The sequence below is a fragment of the Propithecus coquereli genome, unplaced genomic scaffold (assembly GCF_000956105.1).
Source record: "Propithecus coquereli isolate 6110/MARCELLA unplaced genomic scaffold, Pcoq_1.0 Scaffold75, whole genome shotgun sequence".
Lineage (NCBI taxonomy): Eukaryota > Metazoa > Chordata > Mammalia > Primates > Indriidae > Propithecus > Propithecus coquereli.
Genome location: NW_012153618.1, coordinates 1,140,914 through 1,150,761, shown reverse-complemented (window position 1 = coordinate 1,150,761; position 9,848 = coordinate 1,140,914). Strand labels below are relative to the sequence as shown.

At 53.4% G+C, this 9,848-nt stretch overlaps 1 protein-coding gene across 1 annotated transcript in view; it reads right to left on the bottom strand.

Annotated features, from left to right (window-relative positions):
- The window catches only part of WDR86 (WD repeat domain 86), a 25,032-nt gene extending 24,386 nt beyond the window's left edge, over nt 1–646 (bottom strand). The window contains exon 1 of the mRNA XM_012662147.1: nt 54–646. Coding sequence (XP_012517601.1) covers nt 54–216 — 163 coding nt within the window. The 5' untranslated portion in view covers nt 217–646. The remainder of the gene's footprint in view (nt 1–53) is intronic.
- Nucleotides 647–9,848: the final 9,202 nt, after the last annotated feature.

Sequence of the window (9,848 nt, the reverse complement as noted above, 5' to 3'; positions counted from 1 at the left end):
GCGGCGGAGGAGAGCACAGGAGGGGAGCGCGGGCGCGGCGAGGGCGGGTCTACCTTGCAGGAGCGCGCAGCACCGGCCGTCCGCCGTGCTCCAGAGTCGGGCCGTGCCGTCCTCGCTGCCCGTCAGCAGGCGCTGCCCGTCGGGGCTCAGGCTCAGCCAGTTGATGCCCCCGCGGTGGTCCGCGCAGACCCTCAGGGCCGACCCGCCGCCCCCCATCCCGCCGGCCCGGGCGGAGGCGAGGCGGATCCGCGCCCCGCTAAGGAGGGACGCCCCGGGGTCCGCGCGGCGGCTCTGTGCGGCGGCGGCCCGAGGCCATCGCGGGGAGCCTGGACACCCGGCTCCTGCGGAGGCACGCGGAGGGGCGAGGGGCCCTCACTCCTCGCCGCCCACCAGCCTCCCGGCCGGCGAGCCGGGCAGGGGACTGCGCTGCGGGGGGCGGCGCGCTCGGGACCCACGCCCCCAGGTGGGGCAGTCCTAGCCGCGAGGGCGCAGACCACCCCTCTTCCCGGCACCGCCTCCGAGGACCCGCACCCCGCCGGCGAGCCGGGCAGCGGCGTCTGGGGGCACACAGGGAGCCCCCGCCTCTTCTCGCCCCTCGGGGCCAGAGCGGGGAGAGAGACCCGGGAAGCCGAGCGCCCCGCGCCCTGCGCGCCCTCCGCGACCGGCGCCGCCGGCGGCCGAGTGCAGAACAATACCGGCCAGCCTGGCTCCTCCTCAGAGACCACCCCTCACCCTGTCCCCTCCCACTTCACCCGCTGCGCTCCAGCCCCCACCCCGCCCTCCCGCAGCCTCCGGGTGCCGCCCCCGCACCGGTCCCCGGGACCGATCCAGATGCCATCCCCCGGCTCCCCGCGCTGCGGCTCCCCGCTCTGCCCGCTGCCACCCGCCCCCGTCCGCAGAGCCGAGGGCCGGGACGAGGGAGGAGGCGGCGGACGGCAGGGTCCGGGTGGAGCAGAAGCGCTGCTCACCCCTACCCGCAGGTCAGGTCCTCCCCGGGCCCCATCCCTAAGGACCTAGTCAGAGGGGCTCCCGGGCACTTGGGAGTGATCCCCCTGACGGAGGGCGCAACCGGTTAAGTTCCGAGTCCGCCCTCGCTGGGAAATCCGAATTCTACAGAGGTCCGGCTCCGGGATGGGGAGGGGGCGGCGCCGTCGCGGGGGTGGGAGGCGGGGCGCGAGCCCAGCGGCGGGAGGTCGGGTTCAGCCGCCGCGGGCTCCGCTGGGCTCGGCGCGCGCCTCTGCCGATCGCAGCGAGGTCTGTGCGGGAATCCCACCCCCCGCCCGAGCGCCGGGCTGCTGGTTTTCATTAGAGCAGTTCCCGGACCGGGCCGACTTCGCTGGGGGGCAGGGAAGTTGACCCCCCAACTCGGATCCTCCAGGTCCTAGAGGCAGCAGGATTTCCCGAACTCTCCAGGGCTCTTGCAAGAATCCGGGGAGGAGGGCAAGGAGCCGGGTGGCTTTGGAGAGCCAGCCCACACCAATACGACCAGACCTTCTCACTCTGTCCAGATTCCAAAAGAAAACCCCATAATCGGGTCCTGCAGGGCATTGGGCCTTTATTTCCCGAGTAGCCTAACCAGAGAAATCCATTCTTTTCCCCGTTTTGCTGAGAGGCTAGTAGGTGGTGGCTGAGGACACTGTTTTATCCCCCACATGCTGATCGTGAGTTCCTCTTGGGACCTGTGAGCTTCAGGGGCCATTGCTGCATCCAGGTGTGAAGACTGATTGGCAGCTGGCCGTACAGGTGTGGCCTCCAGGTGAGGACAGAGGGCAGAGGGAGCTGGGGAGTGTGAGGAGCGAGGAGGCCAGGACAGTTTACCTGGGGAAGACCCAGAGGGGACCCTGATGTTCTGGGGGAGGGGGGAGAGGGTCAGGGAAAAGCAGGCATCTGGTGTCCTGGAAACTAAGAGGGAGGGTCACAGGCTGGGTGGGGTGAACCGGCCGCTCCCTCAAGGAGCTTGCCTGGAGCTGTAAAGAACCATGTAGGAGAAAAGTGTGACTCTCCAGGGGTCACGAACTATTACTGAGCAAGATGGGACCCGTGCCCTCTGTTTCCTCCATCCAGCCACCAACACAGACCCTCTGGCCTAGGTTTAGACCCCGGCGCACAGAGGGTGTGCGGAAGCACCGCCGCCATTGGTCTCTGAGCCCACAGTGCACACAGGCTGATTCTACCAACTTCCTCTTTCCAAGCTGGTAGATGTTTTGTTCTTGTGCTTCCTCCCCCCCATTCCCTCTCCTTGGTTTGGCACAAAGTGGCTCCTTGGTGGGGTGAGCCAGCCTTCTCTGTCTGGAGGGGTGCACGGTACAGATGTTGTCCTCAGCCAGTGTTTCCTCCCTTCTCTTTTACAGGCTGCAGATTACAGACTCTGCTCTGGAAAACCTCCCCAAATTTAACAGGAGCACAAGGAGATGGGAAAGTTGGAAAACAGCACTAATTCCCCTGAAACTGGGGTCTCCCCCACCTCCCCACCTTGAGACAGCAGAGCCTGGGCTCCTACCCACCCTGTCCCCCGACTCCTGTTTATGTCCTTAACGCTTCGAGAGCCTGAGTCCTGTGGTGCCCAGGCCTCTCCTAGATCTCTTCATTTTATAAAAGTGCTAATTTTTTCAAATGGATGGAAGCTTTCTCCATCCTTAAGTTATTTGCAGATTTTGTAAACACTGCATTCCCAAGAGAAGAGCTTGCTACCCCAGGCTCAGGCGATTCAGGAGGAAATGCTAAGCCCCTAAAGGTTTTACACGTGGGGGATGAGAGTGGGTGAGCAAACACATAGGAGGTCTGTCCGGAAAGTATCCAGCTATTGTTAATATAACGAGAATGGTTACATGGCTGGGTACTTTCTGGACAGATCTTGTACTTCAGGAAGATTGTATAGATCTGTGGTCCCCGACCTCTGCCTCCCCAGCTCCACCTCCACCTCCACTACCCCCGCCGCCACCCTACCCCCAATGTGGAAAAATTGTCTTCCATGAAACCCTGGTGCCCAAAAGACTGGGGGACCCAGTATAGATGATCCCCAGCTTAAGACGGTTCAGTTTACAGAGGTTCTACTTTATGATGGTTGGAAAGTGATAGCATTGCGTGAAATGCACCTCGCGAACCCGTACAACCACTGTGTTTTCACCTTCAGTACAGAGTTGAGTAAATTACATTAGGCAGTCAACACTTTAATATAAAGTTGGCTTTGGTGTTAGTTGCTTTTGCTGAACTGTAGGCTAACGTAAGTGTTCAGAGCACATTTAAGCAGGCTAGGCTAAGCTGCGATGTCCGGTAGGTGAAGCGCATTAAGTGCACTTTTGACTTACAATGTTTTCGAGAGAAGGTGAAGATACAGGAAGGGGCAACTGGCGGAGTGAGAGCCCCGAGGCAGGAGAAGAAGAGGGGTCCCAGGTGAAAGGAGAGAGTAGCCTCGAGTGAGAGGCAAGAGCACTCCTGTGACAGAGGGAAAGCGCACCGCGTTTTGTTCTTTGCAGGCAGAGAACGCAGCGTTTCTTTTGGGGGTGAAAATTTCTAATGAAATGCAGTGTTTACAAAATCTGCAAGTAACTTAAGGATGGAGAAAGCTTCTATCCATTTGAAAAAATTAGCACTTTTATAAAACGAAGAGATCTAGGAGAGGCCTGGGTACCACAGGACTCAGGCTCTCGAAGCGTTAAGGACATAAACAGGAGTCGGGGGACAGGGTGGGTAGGAGCCCAGGCTCTAAATGAAAATTTCTAAAATGGACTGGACTCATGGTTGCACGTATCTGTGAATGTGCTAAAAAACCATTGAAAAAACTTTACACGGATCAATTTACAGTATGTGAACTACATCTCAATAAAGATGTTTTTTAAAAACCACACACACACACACACACACACACACACACACACACACACACACACACAATGAAATAGCACCTCACATCCACTAGGATGGCCATAATTTTTAAAATGGAAAATCACAAGTGTTGGCAAGGATGCGGAGACATTGGAACGCTCATATATTCCGTAGGAATGTAAAACGGTGCGGCTGCTTTGGTCAGCAGTTTGGTGGTTGCTCAATAAGGTTAAACACAGGATTACCATATAACCCGGTAATTCTACTCCTAGGTGCATACCCAACAGAATTGAAAACAGGTATTCAAACAAAAATTTGGAAAGGGATGTTCATAGTAGCTCCATTCACAATAGCCAAAAGGTGGAAAAAAAGGTGGAAAGAGCCCCAGTGTCTGTCAAACAGATGAGAAGATAAACAAAATACGAGGCAATATTAGCTACAGAAGGAATGAAGTACTGCTCCATGCATAACGCAGGGGAATCTAGACAACATTACGCTAAGTGAAAGAAGCCAGACACAAAAGGACAAATACCGTATGACTCCATTTGTATGAAATACCCAGCATGGACGCATCCGTGCGGGTGGGAAGCAGACGCGCGGTGGCCAGGAGCTTGGAGCAGGGGACCGGGAGCGACTGCTGTCTGCACACTGGGTTTCCATTTGGGGTGTGAGAAAGTTCTGTAACCAGATGGTGGTGATGGTTGTGTAGCGTTGTGAATGTACTTAATGCCACTGAACTGTTTGCTTTAAAATGGTCATGACAGTAAATTTTGTGGGTATTTTACCACAGGCACATAAAACTTATACTGTGCCATTTTTAAAAAGGCTTTGTGAAGCCCCTATATTATTACTACCATTATCGATGTTTGGAGAACGATGATCAGAGAAGTAAAATTATTAATGTTTGGAGAATAATACGTGGCCATATGGACGCTGTGTGTATACATGTGTTCCAGACTGTCAGTGTGGCCAGAGTCCAGACAGGGATGGGGCCAGCGCTAGACGTTAAGAGAGCCCTGCGGTCTCTGAGCCCCGTAGGCTCTGAGCCTCCAGTCTCCCGGCCCCGCGGCGAGCTGGCCCGCCGGGCTCACGTCTCCCCACAGCTCGCATTGCATACCCGGCACAGCATTCTCTCAACCTGGCTCCAAGGGGTCACTGTCCACTGCAGTCAGGTTCAAATGACAAGGACACAGCCTTAGAAAACCAAATCTGCTCATATTAAGAAAACCTCCCTTGTCCTGGCCACTCCTGGCTGCCGCCTCTAGCTGCTGGCCCCTCGAATGAGGAGCCAGGCCACTTGGAGACTGGCGCTGGGTAGAGACGGAGGTCCAGAGGTGGGACATGCATAGGGTTCTCTGTGGTCCCTTCACATTTGGAACTAGAGTGCCCAGGCCTTTCCTGGGTCTCTGACCAGGGCTGTGTTAGTACGGACAGGGCTGTTCCGTAGAAAGCAAGCCGGCTGGTAAACATCACAGCCCTCCAAATTTTCACTTTATCTCCCCACAGCCTCTTCTGGCAACTTCAGATAAGTGTCAAAGGCTAACTAGACAAAGGGAATGCAGTTTTGAAAAAGCTTTCAAAATTCTCTAGCTTTGATTTCCACTTCTGGCCAAGATGGAGTAATAAGGACCTACTGACCCTCCGACCTCCTATCTGAAACAACCCAAAAACGAACACGCAGAATATATGAAGCAATTGTCTTTAAGACATCCGACATCAGGCGGTGAAGGACAGTAATCCCTGGGAGACAGGAAAAAAATGAGGTGAGCCTGCGATTGGCCCAGTTTACTGCCGTGAGAGAATTTCCAGACCACAGAGCAGGAAGGCGGTCCCAGATGGAGCCCAGCGAACTTCCTGAGTTGAGGACACAACTGAGTGGCCGGGGAGAGCAAAGTGACTGGAGTCGGCAGGACAGCGTAGCAGAGGCAAGAGAGCCCTGGAGATCTGCGCAAGGTCCCTCTCCAGCGGGCACAGGAGAAGACGCTCAGCTTCACTCGTCCTTAGGCAAACGCACAATGAGATACCACGCACACCTGTTAGAGTGGCTAAGATGAACGTGACTGATTGTGCAAAGATTTCTTGTCGGCAAGAATACTGAGCAGCTATAACTTTCATATGCATCCGGTGGTGAGACTATAAAATGGTACACCCACTTTGGAAAAGAATTTGACAGTTTCGTAGGGAGTTTAATGTGTACCTACCACACGCATGACTCGTCCATTCCTGTCTGCCCAGAGAAGTGGGAGTGTGTGTCCACCCGAAGACGCCATGTAAATTTCTGTAACGCTTTATTTCCAATAGCCACAAACTGGAAACGATCCGAACGTCCCTCGATGGTCGAATAGATAAACCAATTGTGGTTGTCAGTACAACGGAATACTCCTCAGCAATGCGTGGAAATGAAGTATTGATATGCGCAGTACCAGGGATGGGTCTCAAAGTGAAAAGATGCCAGACACAAAGCTGATCTGTAGGGACCGAAGAGGAGCAGTGGTTGCCTGGGGATGAGGGGCGCGGGCGGGGTGGCAGGGGTGGGGACTACAAAGGAGCAGAGGTAACTCTGGGGAGATGGCTGTGTTTTGGGGAAAGGGCTGTGTTCACTATCTTGACTTTGCGTGTGTCAAAATGTATTCAGATTTAAATGTGTGCAGTTCCTGCCATGTCAGTTACACCTCAGTAAAGCCATTAACAACAAAAACAAAATGTGCTAGTTTCACCTCCTTCGCTCTGCTCTGGGTGGTGCTCAGACCCCAGTGGGTGACATTTGTTGGTGGCCCTGTGGGAAGGACTTCCAGCCTCAGGCCTCGGAGAGGCAGAGGTTGTGGAGAAAACCTCTGTTACAAAACCGTCTTCAGAGAAGTCAGAAGACCCTTCGTCAGGCTGTCCCCCTCCCCACTCCCTGCTCTGCTCCCCCCCCACCCAACAGGTCCCCTCAGGCTTCCTGAAGCAGAATTACTGAGCTTCCCTTTGCTGTTGGGGGTGGGGTGGGGTGGGGAATAAGCTTCTCCCCTGCTTACAGGATTTTCAGCCTTTATAAGGCAGAGGAAGGAATATTTGGGGACAGAAGAACCTTCTCCATCCTCCTACTGCACCATGCAGACAGCAGCTGCCTTTGGCTTATGGTTTCAGGCCAACTCTGCTCATTCCTCTTGCAAGTAACTGCCTGAAACTAACCACCCATTCACAGGCTACCAGCGTCTTGCCTGCAACAGGTTATAAAGATGTAAAATCAGGCCTTCTGCACTAGCCACAAACCAATGAGAAAGTGACAGTTTATAAGGCTAACGGAAGCTTTTTGACATATTTTATTCTCCCCAAACACTAAGTGACAAAAATTCCTGTGCTATAAGAAGTTTGAGGACAGGTGCAGTGACTCATGCCTATAATCCCCGCACTTTGGGAAGCCAAGGTGGGAGGATCGCTGGATGCCAGGATTTCAAGACCCCTTGGGCAACAGAGTAAGACCCCATCTCTACAAAAACAATTTTTTTTTTAATTAGCGGTGTGCGGTGGTACACGCCTGTAGCCCCAGCTACAAGGGAGGCTGAGGCAGGACCATCACTTGAGCACAGGATTTCGAGGCTGCAGTGAGCTATGATCATGCCACTGCACTCCAGCCTGGGGGACAGAGCCAGACCCTGTCTCTAAAAAACTAAAAAATATTCCTTGCTTTATCTACCTAAAAGAGAGAAAAAGAATAAATTTAAAATTAAAAAAAGAAAAAAGAAAACAATTTTTATATTATTTCACTATAATTAAGTGAAAATTACAAAGCAGGCCCTATGCTGAGCACAATGTGTGTTAACCATAAAAAAAAAATTAGTGAGGTCCATACTTTGGAGAAAGGAGAGCTTTATTTCTCATAAGGGTTAGCAACCTGCCAGGCAGCCATTCCAACAGATTGGGAAACCCGGCCGAAGCCAGGCAGGAATGCTTCAAAGAGGAGACAAAAGGGAACAGGATTTTATACTGAGCAGGGTAGTTAAATATACATATTCAACAAGCTATAGGAGGAGTCATGAATATTTATGAAGGGACAGCATGTGCATGTAATTGTGCTTTATCTCTCCCACCCCATCATGGCTGGAAACTCAGTTTTAAGGTGTTTCTGGGGCCCCTTGGCTGAGAGGGGTCCATTCTGTTAGCAAACAGCTTAGGATTTTATTTTTAGTTCACATGTGTAATAACTTTGTTTATTTATTTATGTATTTATTTTTGAGACCGGGTCTCGCTCTGTTGCCCAGGCCAGAGTACAGCAGCATCATCACAGCTCACTGCAGCCTCCAAGTACTGGGCTCCGGTGATGCTCCTGCCTCAGCCTCCTGAGTAGCTGGGACTACAGGGGTGCACCACCATGCCCAGCTAATTTTTCTATTTGTCGTAGAGATACAGTCTCAGTATGTTGCTCAGGCTTGAACTCCTGCCTCAAGCGATCCTCCCGCCTTGGCCTCCCAAAGTGCTGGGATTACAGGTGTGAGCCACCACATCCGGCCTGTGTAACAACTTTAAATTTCCATAACAACTTGTTAAGATATATATTATTATCCCAATTTTACTGATGAAGAAATGGAGGTCTATTGAGGTTAAGTAGGCCGGTCACTCACCTAGTGAGCAGAAGGTCTCAGGACTGTGGTGCCCAAAGTCTAAATGACCTGTCTACCAAATGGTGGAGACTCAGTAGGACAGGTTGGTTCTTGTGTGCCTAGGACAGAGAAGTCTCGTCCTACTTCATTTCTCTCCAACTCTGCTGAATTTTCCTAAAGACAGAGATCTTGGGCGAAGTTCTGGCAAGAGCTTCTCCCCTGCAAATTTATGAGGAATTGCGTGCACCGTTCTCAGCGCATTTCTCTGAGGACGGGGACAAGCAAGCTGTCAGCCTATCTCCTGGCGCCTGGCACAGTTCTCCTGTCCCGGTCGGGGATCTGGGACCTTCTGCACGTAGGCACCACTTGTCTCTTGAGGGGCTTTTGCTCTCCTCTGAAACAGTAAGGCATCCTGGCTAAGGAGAGAGTGAGCAGTGCGTGTGTGAATGTGAGCGTACGTGTGGGTGTGTGAGTGAGAGTGTGTGCGTGTGTGTGAGTGTGTGCGTGGGGGTGTGTGCGTGAGTGTGTGTGAGTGTGTGAGACGAGGAGGGAAGCCCGTCTAGAAGCATCTGTTTCGCTCACTCCAGACGACTTCTAGCCGCCCACGAAACGATGCATTTGCTTGTTCTTTGTGTGGATCCTGGACCAGGCTTAATTGGCACTCAGGCTGTCAGTCCTACCAAGGGCATTTTAGGTGAGTTTGCTGTCCTGCCTAAGGGCAGCCAGGGCCTGCGAAGCCACCAGCCCTACACCTGCCTTTATTTGGCGGGGCAGGAAGCAGGAGCGAGTGGGAATCCGTGAGGGGCCGTTGATTGTGGGGAAAGAAACGAGTTCAGTGAGTTTAAGTGAGAACATTGGAGTTGGGTTTACAGGGACGGGAGTGAGCGAGGGTAGCGATGAATGCGCAGATTTAAACAAGGGCACGCGAGGGAAATGCCAGGGGTCTCCCCAGCCGGAACCTGCGGCATTTGTCTCCGCGATGCTGCTATGAGTTGACGGGCTCCAGCCCTCTTTGCCGGTGTAATTTTGCACCAGATTTGACTTCCAAGGAGAGAGAATTTCATTGTCTGCCCTTGAGCTTAATTTGGCGGGGAGCAGGACCCTGTGGCTGCAGCCGTCGCGTCAGGGGACCTCGCAGATCACTCGCTACAGTCTCGCTTGGCTGCCGGATGTCCACACGCAAACACTCACCTTTCCACGGTCACAGTTCCAAAAGCGCCCTGCCGTGCAGTGTGACGGTCCTGAGTGAATCGCAGACGCCATTCCCTCTTCCCAGTGGGTACGAGCCAAAGACCCACCCCAGTTTCCGTACTCCAAAGTGATATGACGGGATCACTGGTCTCTGAGTCCAAGAGCCTGAGTAATGCTCCATCTTTACTGGTTTAATATTCTGCAGCGTCTGGGCTAAATAATAACATCAGACCCCAAAATCCCACCCCA